This window comes from Halictus rubicundus, chromosome 14 (assembly GCF_050948215.1).
Source record: "Halictus rubicundus isolate RS-2024b chromosome 14, iyHalRubi1_principal, whole genome shotgun sequence".
NCBI classification, from domain to species: domain Eukaryota; kingdom Metazoa; phylum Arthropoda; class Insecta; order Hymenoptera; family Halictidae; genus Halictus; species Halictus rubicundus.
In genome coordinates, this window is record NC_135162.1 from 8942465 (window position 1) to 8962560 (window position 20096).

The 20096-nt window shown below is 43.6% G+C and overlaps 1 protein-coding gene across 1 annotated transcript in view; it reads right to left on the bottom strand.

The window, feature by feature from the left end:
- Positions 1–20096, bottom strand: part of LOC143360955 (A disintegrin and metalloproteinase with thrombospondin motifs 9) — a 137719-nt gene that overhangs the window by 30802 nt on the left and 86821 nt on the right. The window contains exon 5 of the mRNA XM_076800171.1: positions 19041–19224. Within this exon, the coding sequence (XP_076656286.1) occupies positions 19041–19224 (184 nt within the window). The remainder of the gene's footprint in view (positions 1–19040; positions 19225–20096) is intronic.

Sequence of the window (20096 nt, forward strand, 5' to 3'; positions counted from 1 at the left end):
ACTACAAATTTAAGCTTCGATTATAGTTTCGTGCTGAAGAGGGAAACGAAATTATTAATTACATTAATTAAATCCATTTAGTAGGCGATTCTTTGGTCTCATTATACTAGTAAAATGATCGTTATCTCTCTACAGTAGATTATAAACGAGCCCATGTTTTTCATTGGCTGTACCAATTAATAATACTTCCATTTAGTTTATAAAATTGGACGATTAATATTGTTCATTACTTTTTCTGAAAATCTTTTGCTATATTTATCCAACCAAAATGCATCAAAATGCGCCAAGCAATAAATTATCACGCAAGTGAATAATAAAATGTAGCTTGCAAAAAGGAATGACTTTATTAAAAATTTAGTGTTTACTCATTGCAAATACACACAACTGTGAGTCAAACAGAGCCACTTGCGGTTCTTTAAATAATAATAAGTACACAGCCGATTTGACGCGTTCACGACAAAAATGAGTAATTTAAAGAGATTAAAAAAAAAAAAATAGGAAGAAATTAAAAATGGTGTTTTATTATTTTCAACCTGTCGAGCATATTAATAATAAATTTTTATTTCACTGCAGTTTGTTGCGATTCAGGTGGAAAATTTTTATTTTGCATAAAATTGTATAGTGAAGAAAAATCCATTGTCAAACTGATTTAAGTGACGATCGAATAGTTGTGCTGTTCCTTCGAACACCTGGTCAAATAACAATCAGATCTCCGCCATACTCCCGTCACGACAAAACCCAAAAAGGACTGAACATGATGTACCGGGCACATGTTCCGTCACACCCTGCGTAACAGGAAATTGTGTTCGTTTCAGATACGTCCCGATAAGCTTCGAGCGTACCTTAAGAAGGTTTCCACCCTACCCCTCGATCCTCGTGTTTCTCTGATCTAGCGTTCCTCTCCTCCTTTCCCGACATCCAGCCTTTTAACGACCATTCTTGCCTGGCCCATTAGGGCGCGGCTTTTGTCATTCTGATTTCCATGGCGCATTCCTCCGGCGATACCGGTTCGTTTTTCGTTTGCTTCAGTTACTCCACTTAGACGGGGCGCGCCACCGACAGGATGCATAGTGATCGACGCGCGACACCATACACAACTCCTCGGTTACATACCGAATTAACTCTGCGAATGGAATATTATAGCATAATCGCCTGATGAGGGGAAGGACGACGGAATGGAGGGGAAAAAGTTACCCCCTCTCTCCGCCAGTACCGAGTTAGTCACGTGACATTCTGATACTGGGACGCGTCACGTGACCGGGCCTTGGCGGAAGCGTGGGGGAACAGCGCGGTGGAAGGGGAAACTAGAGTGGGGGAACAAGTCTTGATCAGGCTACTATAGTGCTGGATTCGGTTGGGGCCCCTCAAACGCTTGCTTCCCCCACTCCTCCACGCAGCGCGCACCCAGTGTCGCCAGATGAGGGGAGAAAGCTACCCCCTACTTGCCAGTAACTATGCACCACAGAGCAGGAATGCGTCACGTGACCGTGCCTTGGCGGAAGGGGAAACTAGAGTGGGGGAACAAGTCTTGATCAGGCGACTATAGTGCTGGATTCGGTTGGGGCCCCTCAAACGCTTGCTTCCCCCACTCCTCCACGCAGCGCGCACCCAGTGTCGCCAGATGAGGGGAGAAAGCTACCCCCTACTTGCCAGTAACTATGCACCACAGAGCAGGAATGCGTCACGTGACTGTGCCTTGGCGGAAGGGGAAACTAGAGTGGGGGAACAAGTCTTGATCAGGCTACTATGGTGCTGGATTCGGTTGGGGCCCCTCAAACGCTTGCTTCCCCCACTCCTCCACGCAGCGCGCACCCAGTGTCGCCAGATGAGGGGAGAAAGCTACCCCCTACTTGCCAGTAACTATGCACCACAGAGCAGGAATGCGTCACGTGACCGTGCCTTGGCGGAAGGGGAAACTAGAGTGGGGGAACAAGTCTTGATCAGGCTACTATAGTGCTGGATTCGGTTGGGGCCCCTCAAACGCTAGCTTCCCTCACTCCTCCACGCAGCGCGCACCCAGTGTTGCCAGATGAGGGGAGAAGGTTACCCCCTCCTTGCCGACCCACGTGACCCGGCCGCGGCGGAAGCGTGGGGAGATTAGAGTGGGGGAACAGGTCTTGATCTGGCGACGATGCTCGCACCTTCGTCGCGTCTGCCGTAGGGTACGTAACGCCGTAGCAATACATCTCAAGCGAAGTGCGTCCATTTTTCATGGTCACGGCGCTAACTGGAAGGGGACGGGGGGCCTATGGTGGGGACGGTTTTGGCTCAATTAAGGCAACCGTGTCCGGCGCTGTTCTAGAGCACAAAGATAATTTGTTGCGCTCTTTTAAAAATATTGTTACACAGGCTTCGGTGTACAGCATTTTGTGACGATTGCGCAGACTGGTCGGATGGAGCGTAGAATCGTGGAAACGTTGGGCCGCGAAACTGGGCACAGTCGAAAGTGAAGAAACTCGGTGGGATCGGGGAACGCGAAGAACAAAGGTCTCGGGGGAGAGGTTTGCCGGCGTTAGAATGCGCCCGGGGCGTCTGGACTCGCGTTTCGGCGACGACTATCTGTGTTCGCGGCGCGACGCGACGCCCACGCGTCCCGGGCATAATGGCAAGCGTGCTCCTAAGGCAGCCGGGAAAAAAAGCTTCGTCTGACAATGAGCCGGCGAGATAATGGGAGTTGCGGGTGCGTTCAGCCTATTTGTCGTTGGGTTCGTGACTCTCGGTTGCGCACGGTCCACGGTGTGTTTTCCCTTTGCGGCAATCGGGGGGATCTAGGCGGTTAGACGGTGCCCGTGCCCGTGCCCGTGCCCGTGCCCGTGAGAGAGAGCAGACCGGTGGTTTATCCGCGTTTATTGTCGCGCGGCTTTAGGCTAGCTAAACGGGCCGGTTAACATTCGCGGAAACCGGGGAATAAATCGCGGACGACGTAATCGCGATCGGCCGACGGTATTCCGGTTCAAGGAACCGGGCGGGAGGATTTAATTGACGCCGGAGCCAACGCGGAATTTCTTCGGGCCTCCTCCAGGCCCGACGTGGCCCGAACGCGGCAAACACTGAAAGTTCGCAATCCTAGATGGCTGAACTAGTTCGGGGTGGCTCATTGACAAGTAAAACAGTCTTATAAAAATACCTGAATGAAATTCTTCGGGCTTCGTCCAGGCCCGAACCGGGCCCGCACTAACGCGGATCAGTGAAAATGGATTTTCTAGCTATGCAAGGTCTAAGCACTGCAAGGGATGCCTAATGAGGAAGTAAGAAGTATTGTCGTAAGGATACCTCAACGAAATTTTTCGGGCTTTGTCCAGGCCCGACCTGGCCCGAACGTGGCAAAGTCCGAACACTGAAAGGGCGCAATCCTAAATGGCTGAACTAGTTCGGGGTGGCTCATTAACGAGTAAAACATTCTTGTAAAGATTCTTCAACGAAATTCTTCGGGCTTCGTTCAGGCCCGAACGAGGCCCGCGTTAACCCGAATCAGTGAAAATGGATTTTCTAGCTATGCAAGGTCTAAACACTGAAAGGACTCAATCCTAAAGGGCTGATCTATCGTCCGGGATGCCTAATGAGGAAATAAGAAGTATTGTCATAAGGATACCTCAACGAAATTTTTCGGGCTTCGTCCAGGCCCGAACGAGGCCCGCTAAAAACTGAAAGGGCTCAATCCTAAAGGGTTGATCTATCGTCCGGGATTCCTAACGAAGCAATAAGAAGTATTTCCATAAAAATACCTCAGAGAAATTCTTCGGGCTTCGTCCGGCCCGAACGAGGCCCGAGTTAGCCCGCATCAGTGAAAATGGATTTTCTAGCTATGCAAGGTCCAATGAGGCAGTCAGAAGTATTTTCATGAAGATACCTCAACGAAATCTTTCGGGCTTGTCGAGGCCCGAGCGCGGCCCGAGGGAGGCCCGCGTTAACCCGTAGCGCTCAAACTGGGTTTCAAACATTGAACGTAATTGAACATTCGTCCTGAAATAATTGTAATAAACGGGGACTTATACGTTGGAGCTGTTGAACTCTTTTAATCTCGCTTTAAACGTCACAAACGACATAAATTATTTTTCGGGCCAGCCCGAGGGAGGCCCGCGTTAACCCGTAGCGCTCAAACTGGGTTTCAAACATTGATAGTAATTGAACATTCATCCTTAAATAATTTTAATGAACGGGGACTTATACGTTGGAGCTGTTGAACTCTTTTAATCTCGCTTTAAACGTCACAAACGACATAAATTATTTTTCGGGCCAGCCCGAGGGAGGCCCGCGTTAACCCGTAGCGCTCAAACTGGGTTTCAAACATTGATAGTAATTGAACATTCATCCTTAAATAATTTTAATGAACGGAGACTTATACGTTGGAGCTGTTGAACTCTTTTAATCTCGCTTTAAACGTCACAAACGACATAAATTATTTTTCGGGCCAGCCCGAGGGAGGCCCGCGTTAACCCGTAGTCCTCAAACTGGGTTTCAAACATTGATATTAATTGAACATTCATCCTTAAATAATTTTAATGAACGGAGACTTATACGTTGGAGCTGTTGAACTCTTTTAATCTCGCTTTAAACGTCACAAACGACATAAATTATTTTTCGGGCCAGCCCGAGGGAGGCCCGCGTTAACCCGTAGCGCTCAAACTGGGTTTCAAACATTGATAGTAATTGAACATTCGTCCTGAAATAATTTTAATGAACGGAGACTTATACGTTGGAGCTGTTGAACTCTTTTAATCTCGCTTTAAACGTCACAAACGACATAAATTATTTTTCGGGCCAGCCCGAGGGAGGCCCGCGTTAACCCGTAGCGCTCAAACTGGGTTTCAAACATTGATAGTAATTGAACATTCGTCCTGAAATAATTTTAATGAACGGAGACTTATACGTTGGAGCTGTTGAACTCTTTTAATCTCGCTTTAAACGTCACAAACGACATAAATTATTTTTCGGGCCAGCCCGAGGGAGGCCCGCGTTAACCCGTAGCGCTCAAACTGGGTTTCAAACATTGATAGTAATTGAACATTCGTCCTGAAATAATTTTAATGAACGGAGACTTATACGTTGGAGCTGTTGAACTCTTTTAATCTCGCTTTAAACGTCACAAACGACATAAATTATTTTTCGGGCCAGCCCGAGGGAGGCCCGCGTTAACCCGTAGCGCTCAAACTGGGTTTCAAACATTGATAGTAATTGAACATTCGTCCTGAAATAATTTTAATGAACGGAGACTTATACGTTGGAGCTGTTGAACTCTTTTAATCTCGCTTTAAACGTCACAAACGACATAAATTATTTTTCGGGCCAGCCCGAGGGAGGCCCGCGTTAACCCGTAGCGCTCAAACTGGGTTTCAAACATTGATATTAATTGAACATTCGTCCTGAAATAATTTTAATGAACGGAGACTTATACGTTGGAGCTGTTGAACTCTTTTAATCTCGCTTTAAACGTCACAAACGACATAAATTATTTTTCGGGCCAGCCCGAGGGAGGCCCGCGTTAACCCGTAGCGCTCAAACTGGGTTTCAAACATTGATAGTAATTGAACATTCGTCCTGAAATAATTTTAATGAACGGAGACTTATACGTTGGAGCTGTTGAACTCTTTTAATCTCGCTTTAAACGTCACAAACGACATAAATTATTTTTCGGGCCAGCCCGAGGGAGGCCCGCGTTAACCCGTAGCGCTCAAACTGGGTTTCAAACATTGATAGTAATTGAACATTCGTCCTGAAATAATTTTAATGAACGGAGACTTATACGTTGGAGCTGTTGAACTCTTTTAATCTCGCTTTAAACGTCACAAACGACATAAATTATTTTTCGGGCCAGCCCGAGGGAGGCCCGCGTTAACCCGTAGCGCTCAAACTGGGTTTCAAACATTGATATTAATTGAACATTCATCCTTAAATAATTGTAATAAACGGAGACATACGTTGGAGCTGTTGAACTCTTTTAATCTCGCTTTAAACGTCACAAACGACATAAATTATTTTTCGGGCCAGCCCGAGGGAGGCCCGCGTTAACCCGTAGCGCTCAAACTGGGTTTCAAACATTGATAGTAATTGAACATTCATCCTTAAATAATTTTAATGAACGGAGACTTATACGTTGGAGCTGTTGAACTCTTTTAATCTCGCTTTAAACGTCACAAACGGCATGAATTATGAGTGCATAAAAACCGCGCTGATAAATGTAACAAAATTGTTGTTTCGCCGGTGGAATTGCCAGCAATCCGTCATCGGTGGACGACACGACGGAAAGCGTCGCCGGTACGACATTGCCATAAGTTTAGCGGTACGTCCGTGCCCCGTTGACGCATCGATTGCCTTCCGGATCGTTGGACACGGCGTCGCCAATCGAATCGATTAGCACAAGTAGCATAACATCAATCATTCTCGCGGGCAACCTCGGATTGGGCCCTGTCCCTCCGGCCCCGGTGCGTTATAGCTCCGCGAGCTCATGATTCTCCTCCGGCGAGTATTTTATGGTGGTTACGCCGACGAAGAAACGCCGGGAGAAGGATGCACGAGCAAGAAGAAAATCCGGAATGAGTTATGAGACGTGAAAAAGAAAAAAAAAAAAGAAAAAGGTTTCGACGCACGGAACTACGGAGTTTTATGCGTTTCTTCAAACGACCAGCCCCCACTGTTCCAACGTGTTAACACGTGTAAAGGGCCGAATGATTAATTAAACCGAGGGCAAAGACATACTGGGGAACATCGGAGTGAATGATCGTGAGAGTTGCTGCCCCGCGGTTTCCTGCCCGGCGTCGAATCGCCCGAGAAAAAAACAGACAAAAAGTTTCGTCACGGATCGTACATCTTCCCGGGAAAAGTGCTCAGGCCTCGCTGGGATTTTATCATCTTAATTTATGATGTTGGACAAGGTTCCTGTCGCGCGCGATTGCATACTCGATCCGCTTCATTATGGCACATCTGTTCTCCCTAATTTCGATTCTGTTCCATTATTCGCTACTGTGTCTGCGATGCAGAGAATTAAAAGAATCACTTCTCTATCGCATTATTTTTTTTATCACTAATTAATTGTCGGAATTCGTGGCTTGATCATGAACAGTGGTGCACGGAATTCACCAAATTCAAAAAGTAAATCCACCGACCCTTTCATTCCGTTTTTTAAATTTGTAATTTTGTTTGTTTGTAATTTTATTTTGGCTTATCATTCTATGTCTAACCGTTATACAATGTCTCACGAGTCACTTTAATAAGAATTTAGAGCGCGCGCGCGATTGGGCGCTCGATAAAGGTAAACCCCGCCCGAGAGCCCCAAGTTGCGCACTTATCGAGCGGCCACTCCATTGCGACACACAATCGCGATATTTACATCAAATACAAATTACAATTGACATCAAGTATTCTGTCAACGATGGTTAACAAGGGGCCGATGGATAAATAAAGTCTACATAAAATTACAAATTATTACGCTGCGGATCTTTCTGCAAAATAAACATTTTCAACCACAAGAGGCAGAACCCAGATAGACATTTCCTTCTCCCTCTAACAATTTTAATAAGTTGGGTATAATTAATATTTTCAGACTATCTTAATATTATTATATCAAATTTTTATTATTCTACATTTCACTATATTTGCTATAAATGTCTACTAACGCTTCCCAACACGTTTTTCTGGTTACCTCGTAAAAAACGGTCCCTCAAAAGGTGTAGCCTAAGTGACTTTTCAATAAAAATTGAAAGATTAATTCCAGTAGTGAATTTTCAGTTTGAGCGAATTAATTTAATATTGAGGGAAAGCGGCACGGTAGTCAACGTGTTTCGAAAAGTGTGTATATTCACGACAAAACGATTATTAGTCCTGCAAGAGTGGACCCGGCGTTTGAGCCTAATCGAGTACTGATGGGGTTCCGTGAGCGAGGATAAGTTCGGAGGTAAAATGGCGTGTTTTATATGGGCACGGTGATTTATTCGTAGATTTTAACCAATCGCCATAGGGGTTCCGCCGTGTATAAACCTGCCTGCTCGAGAAATTTATTAAGCGCGCCGGCTCGTTCAGCTTCTTCCATTCGACGCCACAATGCAGAACGCATTCGAAACGACTTCTGTCACAACCGATTCCAGTTAAATCGAAAGCTTTCACGCGAGATACACCCAAGGATATTTCACTCCCATGGACGGCCAGCTGGATGACTCTTACGTGTCCGCCTAACTGGCAACTGGAACACTGGACAGTATTAATTCCAACACCGTATGCGAACCCCCATTGTGTAAACTAATTGGAAGAAAATTTTACTAAAATCAATACAATTTGTTTGTGGGTAATTATTTTCTCACGATACCTTTACTAACGCGTTCGTGACATTTTTCCGAGTAAAATGAGACCAAACACGACATAGTTCGGTTCATATTTACCCGTTTAATCCGCGATATAGTGGAACCTCGATTATCCGAACTAGACAGTGAAACAGAGCAACAGCGACATCTATCTAGCTACAGAGTTAGGTTAAATCTTCGCCGATTTATGCAATATATCTATGTACATGTATGGATCGCTTTATACTGTTTACATTGACTTACACGAATTCATATGAGATCAGTTCGGATAATCGAGGTTCTACCGTGTCGCGAATTAAATGAGTGAATATGGTCGGAATTGTGTCGTGTTTGGGCTCATTTTAATCAGAAAAATGTCGCGAACGTGTTGCTAATGGTTTCATAAAGATCAATGAGTCCTGGCCATTTTGACCGACAGTGTTCACTGTTGAGTCGAATCGGGCCATTTTTAAAGGAAATTTCGAAGGTCCACCGAGGGGTTGGAATCGAATGCAGGGCAACCCTTCGGAAAAGAAGAGGGGGAAGAACCGGACTCGAACAACGGAATCGAACAAAAAAGGACAAAAAAAAAGAAAAAGAACATGCATTCGTAAAAAGCACCTTGGGCAAGGAGCGCCCGGTTAAATGGAAGGCGTGGTGAGATGCAACGATTTCTTTGTACAGGAGGGGCGTGCGCGTTTCGAGGGTGGGCTTTCTCAGGGATCCGGAGCTAAACAGATCGTGGATGGTACAGAGCGAGGGGTTTAATAACGATTGAAAAAAACCCGAACGAAAGGGTGCGGCCCACGTAACCGCGCGATGACCCGTGGCTATCTCGGTAATTACCAATAATCGCAGCACCGAGATGCGCCTCTCGCCCGAGCTGTTCCCTCCGATGCCAATGACCGTGCAAGGAGAGTACCTGCGCCTCGGATGATGCACGATGCCCGGGCAATCGTTGCGCAATGATACGAGGAATGATACTATTTGCCGCGGCGCAGTCCTGTGCGCGCTGCGCGCATCTTATCGGGATGCTTCCGATCGATAACACCGGCTGTACCCGAACGAACGCCACACCAATGTTGACTGATTGCGGTGTTCCCAGTGCACGCTGTCCGACGAAAATAGTCACACTGAATTGAAATATTGACACTGCAAAATATACAGCACCTCGAGCACCAGTGACTTTGTACATTGGGTTTTGGAACGAGAAGGAAAGGCTAGTATTAACGACCTCGGCGAAACTTCCGCTTAGGGGACCAGAAATTTTCGACTCTTTTTTGTACAATCCCGTAGATTTCGACGAGGAAATTCCAAAAGTCCAAGCTTCAACGTTAGGAATTCACTGGTTCAAAAGTTACGCGCGTTTAAAGTTGAGCGATTTCGGGGATTGCAGTGAAATCGAAACTCTACGAATGTCTCGGCACCGCGTCCACACCTTTTGACACGCTCTGTACGCGCTGATGCTTCATACGTCGCGCGGAGAGCGCGGAGAACCCGCCGTCACTTTTGTCGCGGCGAAAATGCCGGGCGTTGCTTGACAAGCAAAAAAGATTGGCAGCCATTGGCGGACGGTGTCGAGAGCGCACGGTCGTCCGCCAAATTCACCGGAACGATTCGGTAGACTGCACGGCGCCGGGTCCACGTGCTCGACACAATACATACATACATACATACATACATACATACATACATCCATACATACATACATACATACATACATACGTACGTACGTACCGGCGTCGATCGAAGTTATGCGAGCCGTTTCTGCCCGACGGAAGATCGATCCCGCGATATGCAAAAGTCATTGACTCGCTACGATCGTCCCGGAATAACGGATACCGGTGATCAAGATCGAACTCACAAGTCCCTTCCCCTTTACCTTGCCTTCTTCTGGTTCTCCCTCGGGTTCCCCTCCTTCCCCACCCCTCCCCTCCCCATCCCCCGCCCCTACTCTTTTCCCTTCTACCGTTTTCCTTTCTCCGGGTTCCCCCAAGTAAGTACTCGATCTCGATCTACTCTCTGATCGCGACACGATCCGATGATCGAAGGGAGAAGTCGTGTTATTACAGGTTACCGGCGAAATGACAGCCATCACGTGACCTTTCTCGATCACCGGGATCGAACAAAGCTTATCGGCTTTATCGACTGCTCGAAATCCAACCGGTGACCGGTTTTATTCTTCTCCCGCGGAGTTCTACGTGGAAGATTGCTCGATTTTGTTTTTGTTTTGTTAAAGCGTTTAACACTAGATTCGCGAAATTGTAGTCGTAATTAATAATGTTTTTATTCGAAGGGTTATACAGAAGCATTTCCATCGAGGGGGTACTAGTATCTTCGAGGGGCCATTTTTTGGCGAGTATTTAGGAATTTTTTTCGGAAAAACTATTGAACATTTTGCATTGGGATTTGGCGGACACTTTTACGGATATTCGAAGTACATACACTATTTTTTTCAAGTGAAAATAATAAAAATTGCCTGAGTTATATATTTTTTTATACAGCAGGTTCCAAGGGGTACTCTGGTTTTGAGTGCCATTTGTTACCAATTTTTACGAATTTTTCTTAGGAGAACTGTCGAACTTTTTTAATTAGGATTTTGCACACATATTTATTGGTTTTTGAAGTACGTTAGGTATTTTGTTCAAGTGAAAATAATCACAATTGCCTGAGTTACATATTTTTTTATACAGCGTGTTTTAAGGGGGTGTTCTGGTTTCGGATGCCTTTTGTTACCAATTTTTACGAATTTTTCTTTGGAGAACTACTGAACATTTTGGATTAGGATTTCCCACATACGTTCGTAGGTATTTGAAGTACATCGGGTATTTTTTTCAAGTGAAAATAATCACACTCGCGCGACTTACATATTTTTTTTATAAAGTTACGAGAAAAATGGTAAAGCTTCAAACACTTTTTGGATCCACTATACAATGCCAGCCACTTACAACATTCCTGCTTTATGTAAAATGAGATTCTCGGTAGCCCATTCTCGTCGAGAAAGTGCATGTTTATTGGTTCACTGATAGCCAATGTAATCGTATTCATCATGTTTTACATAACCCGCCATGAAAGTAGAGTTCTAAGGTTAAAGAGAACACTTTATCTCCGGCAATTTTTAAAATGTAACACCAGAGGTTTTCAAATTCACGCGGAAGTCGGTAGTAAATCATGTGCATAAGAGTTCAAATCAATTATGTATGGGACTAGTTTTTACATAATCGCGAACGTAACCGTGACGCGCCAGCTAACATGATAGATTTCAACGCGTGGATAGAACTGTCGCTCAAGACCTTAACGCTTGGTTGCGTTATAAGCGTTATAACTAGTTTATCGAATCTTTATGCAAAATGAAAATATGAATAATAAAAATTAAGTGTGATCAAAATTGATTTCAAGTTCATTGTAAAACTAACAGTGTTACTAATTCATTCCAAAAATGTTTTTCCTTGAAAAGGGTGGTTCCCGAGGTAATTTGCAATAACTTTTTCCTTTGCGAAAATCTTCTCCGTTGCTTTGTTTAGGAGTTAACAACGAAAAACGCGGGCCAATCGCAGCGCGGCTACAGCAGACGCGCTCCGTCCCGGCCAATGCCAACGTCACGCTCGGCTGGACCCGCCCCCGAGGCGGAGTTCGTCCGCTGTTCCCGCGCCCTGATTGGCCCGCGTTTTTCGTTAATAACTGCTAAACGAAGGCTCGGAGAACATTTTCGCAAAGGAAAAAGTTGCTTCAGCTAACCTCAGGAATCACTCTCTTCAATGAAATGATAATTTGATAAAATATTTACACCGATAGCGAATCTGTTAAATTTAAACAGTTTATAGTAATTTTGAGAAGAAACATGATAAACTTGACTTTGTATTCTTGAGAAAAATTAAACATTAATATTGTTGGTTTAGTATGAGAATCTGGATATCGATCGATCAATTGGTTCTCGAGTTATACATCGTAAACGTGATTAAAACAGAAAACTGTTTCGGCCCGTAGCAAATCGATCCGGAGAATTTCTAAATCGGCTCGGACGAAGCGAAAAGTGAGCAATGACTGGACACTTTTACCAAAGGGTTGAATCGATCGTAAAAATTTCGCAATGATCCCGGGCACGTCGACTCGCCGGGTGTAGCAAAAGGTACGCTCGAAATTAATGTTATCGCGATAATTGCTGGTTTATGTAGCAACCTTAATAGAGGGATTTAGAAATTCATTGGCGCGTTTATATGACGCGATTGCAGCACCGAATGAACATAAGATGTTATTAGAAAGCCGTTTCCGCGTTATTAACCGATAAACTGTGAAGTATCGTCGGATCGGGCTCTCCGTGTCTCTGTTCGTATTTTATATCGGCGATAAAACGCGCGAGTATAACAAAGTTTTTTTTCCCGAAAAAGAAAACTGTCGAGATGATGAATCGAACAATTTAATAAACGTCGGACAATTTTTTGTTTCAGGAAATCATTCAGTAGTATAATTAGAAGAGAGTTGTTGGAACCAGTAATAATATAATAACAATTCCAACTTTTTTAAAATTATGGTTTTTTTAAAGTTCAATTGAAACTGGTTTGGGCGTGTCCTATTTAAAATCGAGAAAAATTGGGACTTTTGTTAACATTAGTTTTTCATTCCAGCAAATGGGTAGTAAAAAAATTATATTTCCACCTCCAAAAATTCCCCAAAATCGTTCCGTTTGTAATTAATAATGTATAATTAGCAGAGATACGAGTTTTGGCCAGGTTTTTGCGATTCTGGCCCACTGCGCAGCGTTTTCGTACAGAAAGACTTTTGATTGCACAAATTACAGGTATGTTTGCGCTACTCTCGAGTCCGATGGAACAAAATGTTCGATAATTGCTAGAAAGTTACATTGCACACTATAATTTCGTGTGAAAGTTCGTATCATCCGTAATTTTTAGCGTCGCTCTGCAAAACGCACCGGGGCAAACCGGGGCCAAAATTGAATGGCAAAAAGAGTCCATATAGTTCCTTCTTCGCCTGAAAAGGTATCACGATTTTGCGTTACAACCTGCAATCTTTGTAAAGTATTTTCGATTATGGTATTTCGCGCGCGATCACCAGTTTCACAGTGGAAACGTCGAATAAATGTTATGACCAAATGTACTGTTCGCGGCGAAAAATCAGCGACAATTTTTCTGCAAACTTTTTTCACGATGACATACAACCAATTCGTATTAAGAAACATGACACATATCAGACATGACATACATATGCCTACATATTCAGAATCATTATTTATTAAAAAATTTAATTTTTTACTTGGGACAAAATTTCTCACGGAACAGATATTTCAGAATTTGTAATTAAGCCCCTGGTGTGGCATAACGAAAATTCCCGGCGAAGACTATGTCAAGAGGGTCTCGAGGGCGACCGACGAAAGTGAGAAGCCCCGTGACAGCGAGACCGAGAAGAAGTAGACTCGCTTCGTAGACGAACGTAGGCGGTAGATCGCAATCGATCGAGAGGATCCACCGGCTGAAATCGGCCCTCGGGCCCGGTAAACCTGTTAAGCCGATGAACCTGTAATCACGCGCGAATTTCGAACGAGAAACCAGCCCTTCTGCACCTCCGAGCAACGAACTGAAATCGCCTGATTATCCGGGTGGCGGAGGGGGGGGGGGAAGACTTCGACAGGCAAACAAGAAAATCTACGTGACGAATACCAATGATGACAGCGGCTCATTTTGCAAAAGAGCGCCCCAGGGAAGATGAGCTAAGCTGCAGGCATCGAGCTGTCTTGTATTCTTTCGCGAGTCCTACTCATTTTATTTGCAGATTTTTGAAAATCCCCCTTTCCTCAGAAATGCTATAAATTGAAACCACTGTAAAAATTTTTCTTGTGAACGGACCCTCTACAGATTTTAAGACTAGGTTTCCCCTTTACAGCGACATTTGAAAAATTGCTGAGTTTTTCAAGAAATGTCGGAAAACCTTGAAAGGGAAGGTTCCCGAGGTCATTTCGAGTAACTTTTTCCTTTGCGAAAATCTCCTCCGCTGCTTCGTTTAGGAGTTATTCGCGAAAAACACGGACCAATCGCAGCGCGGCTGCTGCGTCCCGGCCAATGCCAACGCCGCGCTCGGCGGGGCTCGTCCCCTGGGCGGAGTCCGTCCGCTGCACCCGCGCCCTGATTGGCCCGCGTTTTTCGTTAATAACTCCTGAACGAAGCCTCGGAGAAGATTTTCGCAAAGGAAAAAGTTTCTTCAAATGACCTCGGCAACCGCCTGGACCACCAATCAAGGTTTTCCGACATTTTCTTGACATCCTGCAGACATTTCTACTGACAATTTCTCCATAAACTTTAAAGGTACGTTTCAAATATTAATTTTAGATGGGAAGAGTGGAACTAGTAAGACAGTGAATCAGCCATGAAGGGGCACTTGAACCATGAAGGCTCGATCAAAGGCGGTCGAAGACACGACGAGGACTCGTGGCAGTCATGAACGGGTCTCGGTCATGAAATTCGGACAGCGTTGTCCACGGTACGCTCGCGTCGCCAAGCTGTCTCGAATGGAACGTCAGAATTCGCCGGCGGGCATCCGTAAATGGCTGAACCTGTTTCGGTACAGGTGGTCGTCAGTACGCTACCAGAGCTCTTAATGCCTCTCCTCGACCTCTCTTCTTGAATCACCAGCCACGGATACGCCCTTCAGTTTGAAACGAGATTAGGCCACGATTACTCCGTACGCACGCAGCTCTCTCTCCCACTCTCTCTCTCTCTCTCTCTCTCTCTCTCTCTCTCTCTCTCTCTCTCTCTCTCTCTCTCTCTCTCTCTCTCTCTCTCTCTTGTTGTGACTTTCAACGACGACGATGCTCCTTTTGTCGGATAATGCCTCTCCTGTTATGCGCTGTTTAACGTTCGAGTGGAGATTCATGGCTCTTCAGGATCCCTTCTTCATCATCTCCGTCTTCTCGCTACCCCCGGTTCTCCAGGGCGTCGAAATTGTTCTTTTTATCTCAAACAGTGCCGCACCAGTCACCATAAAAGTCACACGAAATTGAGACAATTTTTCAAACGCAAGGTTTATTTTATGCAAAATAAAAACTTCAATTTAATTTTTCTTCGGTGTTTTAATCAGCTCAAACTAATTTTTTAATCAACTCAAACATTTTTGACAAAAGCAAGCGGAGCACGTAATAGTGGAAACGTTTAGAGAATTTCAAAATTACTATTTCCGACACGTTCGAATTGTTAAGAAAGGAAATTATGCAATTAATGCAGACAATTTTTATTTCAAGTTATTTTTATTTTAAGTAAAAACTCTGCGGTCTCGGTCTTGCAGGGCGTTCAAATTCTTTTTATTCACTTAACATTCTTATAATGAAGAATTCAGATATCGGTTCGGATAATCGAGGTTCTACTTTATCGCGAATTAAACGAGCAAATACGATCCAAACTGTGTCGTGTTTGGTGTCATATTAACGGGAAAAGTGTCGCGCATCTACTGGTAAAAATTTCACGCAAAAATTGATTAAAAACAAGCAAGATTTGTTACTAATATTGTCTTACCGATATGACTTACTTCGATTTTGTAGGGTTTCCGTACAATAATTTTGTATAGGAATTTCGTATATAATACACGAGTTTCTGTTACCAATTTTTGTCATACAAATTGTTTAAATATATTATATAATTATTTCGAACTATGCGATGTTTGGACTCGTTTCAATCAGAAGAATGCCACCACTAACAATGTACAGAAATATCGGAATTTAAACTTGACAAATAAAAATCCAACGTTTCCATTTCATTCACTGTCAATTTTTTAAATATTCGTTGTGCTTCAAAAGTAAGTATAATTCATATAGGCACAGTAATTGGCACCCCCACAAATTCGTCGATGGCACGAACGGTTCTCGTGTATAGTTTGTGTAATTGTGCCGTTCACAGATAGTTTTCTGGGTATTCGTGACTGGTTCCCCCGTTCTTTCTCTTTTTGCGAGCAGTCGAAGGGCGCGGGCCGATTCTTTGCTGCTCGTTTACGCTTGAAAATGTGGGAAGCTTGCAACTTGTGTGGTTAACTTCAAGGATCCGTTTAGCTGATTGCGAATAATTAAGTTAATCGACTTCCTGACAGCGCCCGGTTTCCTTCGAGCGGTTAGCGGCTGTCGTTTCTGCTCGGTTTGAGGAAACCAATTGTTTGCTGAGTGGAACTGATGATGGCTTCCGTTGACGTCCTCGAGGACTCAATCCTTTTTCTTTCGTTCGGTGCGAACCTTCGCCGCAGGATTAAATAGCTGCGAATACAATTTACTTAACATTCAAATGAGACATTCTTAAATATTTCTCAGTTTATATTCGTTTCTTTCATTATTCTGCAAGCAATTAAGCTGCAATTTTAGTGTATGTATATACTTCAATCATTTAAAAATTTTAAACTTTGTTTTTACGCGGCCAAAAATTTTTGTATTCAAAGAATGTAAAAATAACGAGGTATTATTTCCAGCTTGCTAAAATTATTAAAACAAGAAATGAACGTCTATGTTTTGCATAAAAATCCCGTTGAATTCAAAACACAGTTACAATTAGTTAATTGCGAGAGTCACGAATTAAGTACATCGGATATTGTTTAATAACGAAGTTGGAAAAATTGTGGAAATCAATGCGTTGGAAGGATCGCTAACGAGCCTAACTTTCGTCCGCGAAGGGTTAACGTTCTTTAAATTTGTACGCGCGAGTTGCCCCGAGGCTCGGAAAGGGCACGGCATGCCGGGACAGGATAATGAAACTAAAAAATGCCCGGCCGTCAATTAAAGTGGTGATTCCCTAAGCAGACGAAAGCATTTGTCAGCGAGAAATCTTCATCTTTGGGTAGGGCAGATCGCAGGACAGAGATCTCACCATTTAATACTTGAAACGAGGCTTCTGAAAAAATCAATTTACTCCATTAATAAAGGGCAATCTACGTTGGCCAACTGGCAATTACTGTTTTATTGAGGGATGCCCAACTTCCTTGAAAAAATGTCTTTATTAATCATGACGTACAAAGATCCTCCACAGATCATTTTTCCGATATCAGAATGGCGGACCTGACGCCATAGTATATTTACATAGAATATAAATATAAATAACTGGTGTTCGTATACCAGAGGCTCCACTGTAAAGCAGGTGACAATACACTATTTGCTCCTTCGGGAACCCCCAAACAAAGTTAGAACACAATTTTCGTTTTCGCAAAATAAAATAATTCTGAATCTCACGAGCCATATTGTCAGTGATTCTCAACCATCGCTCCGCGTTACCGTAGTCACTACGGCGCAGCAGAACGTAGCGATTTCTAGAAGGATGTCGAGACAAATATTTTTGGAAAAATATACCGTTGTACTCGGGAGAGTCTACAGAATCGTCCTACGCAAGAATCATTTGTATAGCGTTTAGGGTTGAAGCAGAAAAAATTCTTAAAAATTGACAATGTGAACGGGAGAGAATTCGATTCGTGAAAAGGCGAATTTAATGAAATTTAATTAAATTTAATTTGTGTAAGGGTGAACCTGGAGTGGAAAATAAATTTCCCACTGTGAGATAAACGTGTACGATTTTGTCCGGGACTGTACGCCTTCCTGCGATGTAGTAGAGAGCCGTTTAATTAATAATGAGACGGTGATTTACACGGCCGGCGAAACGATGCCTCAATAACGGAATTTAATCGAGATGGTGAAACCGGTCGCCGGGCCAAAAAGCTGGCCGGCGTCCCCGGTGCCAGATTTATTGTTCGCGAATCTTACGTTGGCCCGAGAATGAACTTTCGCCGTGCGACACAGTGGCGGTTTGAACGGGACGGTCATGAATAAAACGATACGTATCGTATCGAGTCGGGGCCTGGGCATTTGTAGTACTACATGGTGCACGTGTGCAGCGTGCATCCGTGCGCCTAATGTGTACGGGCCGAGCGCCATGCATTATTAATACGTTTTCGGCGCGGGACCTCACTCGGGCTGAAACCCGTCTTCGAGGATTTCGGGTATGCACGCCGGGGACGTGTAACTCTTGCACGGCCGAAGGCTTTGACATCTTGTATGCTTCACTTTTTCGTTTAAGATACAGCAGTGCTCGCTTTTTGCGAAGTTCCCGATCCGAAAGTCAAATTCCTGCGTTACGCGGTAGCGGTTTCTCTTCGAGGAATCGACTCGAGCACGGTGAAAATTAAATGCGCGAATTTCAAATTCTCCAATCTTTGTCGTATCTTTTCAACTCCTGTGCCAGTGGATTGCTGAGATTCCACCGGTTAAAACGAGCCCAAACACGACGTGAATCGGTCTACTTTTACGGACTTCGTATATAGCAATTATGTGTATTTTCTCAATTATGTCATTTATATCAAGTCTATGAAACTAGTCCGATATATGTCGTGTTTGGGCTCGTTTTAATCGCAAGAACCTCGGCAATCCAATGGTACTACGTTCGAAAAGGCAAGACAAAAAATTACCGAGTTTGTGCAATAAATAATATCTAGATTCTGTAATGTTTGTCTTATCGTACCAGTGGATTGCTGAGATTTCGCCGGTTAAAACGAGCCCAAACACGACGTGAATCGGTCCACTTTTGCGGACTTCGTATATAGCAATCATGTGTATTTTCTCAATTATGTCATTTATATCAAGTCTGTGAAACTGATTCGATTTATGTCGTGTTTGGGCTCGTTTTAATCGGAAGAACCTCAGCAATACAATGGTACTACGTTTGGAAATGTAAGACAAAAATGACCAAATTCGAAATTTTCTTTATTACCAAAAATGAAATAAGAGATTCTACTTACCGATTACACCACAATTCTTGCTGCTAACTCCGCCATCGGCGTCGTTCGAATGATGGTAATCCGTGGCCCTGTCCCTTTGGATCGCGTGTTGCAGCGAAAATTCTAGCGAATCTTTGTCGTTGCCCCGCCATGGTTCCGCTGGCTTGATCATGTAGCTTTCCGTCGACGTTATTACATGTCCCGTCTGGAACAAAAAGTATGCCAAAAATTTGGTGAGTCACTCTACCTTTACCTCCTCAACGCAGCTACCTACTGGCAAACATTTCTCGACTCCCAGTGCTACCGCGAAACTCCGACAGATTGTTCGACATTAACCATAACATCAACCAGGTTGATTAACCGGTTTTTCAATTTTTATCTCATAATTATTAAAACTACAAAGACACTCCCATCGGGAATTATTAAACAAACCTCGTCATTCCCATTGTTACAGAAACTGCGAGAATGAATAAATTCAGTTTGGCAATTTTTTTAAAGCGAAGCGAGAAATATTTTGTTCATCGATAACAATGATTGAATTTCTTGAAAAAACAAGTGGGTCGGAAAAAATCGCTCTTTCGTAGACTCTCCCGAGTACAACAGTATATTTTTCTAAAATATTTGTCTCGACATCGTTCTAGAAATGGCTACGTTATGCTGCGCCGTAGTGACTACGGTAACGCGAAGCGATGTTTGAGGATCACTGACAACAGCGCTCGTGAGATTCAGAATTATTTTATTTTGTGAATTGAAAACGAAAATTCTATTACATGGGAAAATTTTTGTTCCTTAATTAGTTCACACAACAAAGGCTCCACAATAATTAAACATTCCCTCCAACTTCTAAAATAAATAGAAAATGGTACCCGAGGAAATTTTTCTGTTGAAGCAGCCTCGCTCACTTCAAACATTTTTCAAACATGTTTAACTGTTCATAATGTTACAAACATATATACCATTGTATTCGGGAGAGTCTGTAGAATTATTCCATGCGAGTCCCGTTCGTGGAACCGTTATGGTTACAGTGGAAAAAATTCTCAAAGTTAAAAATATGAATTAAATTAAAATAAAATAAAA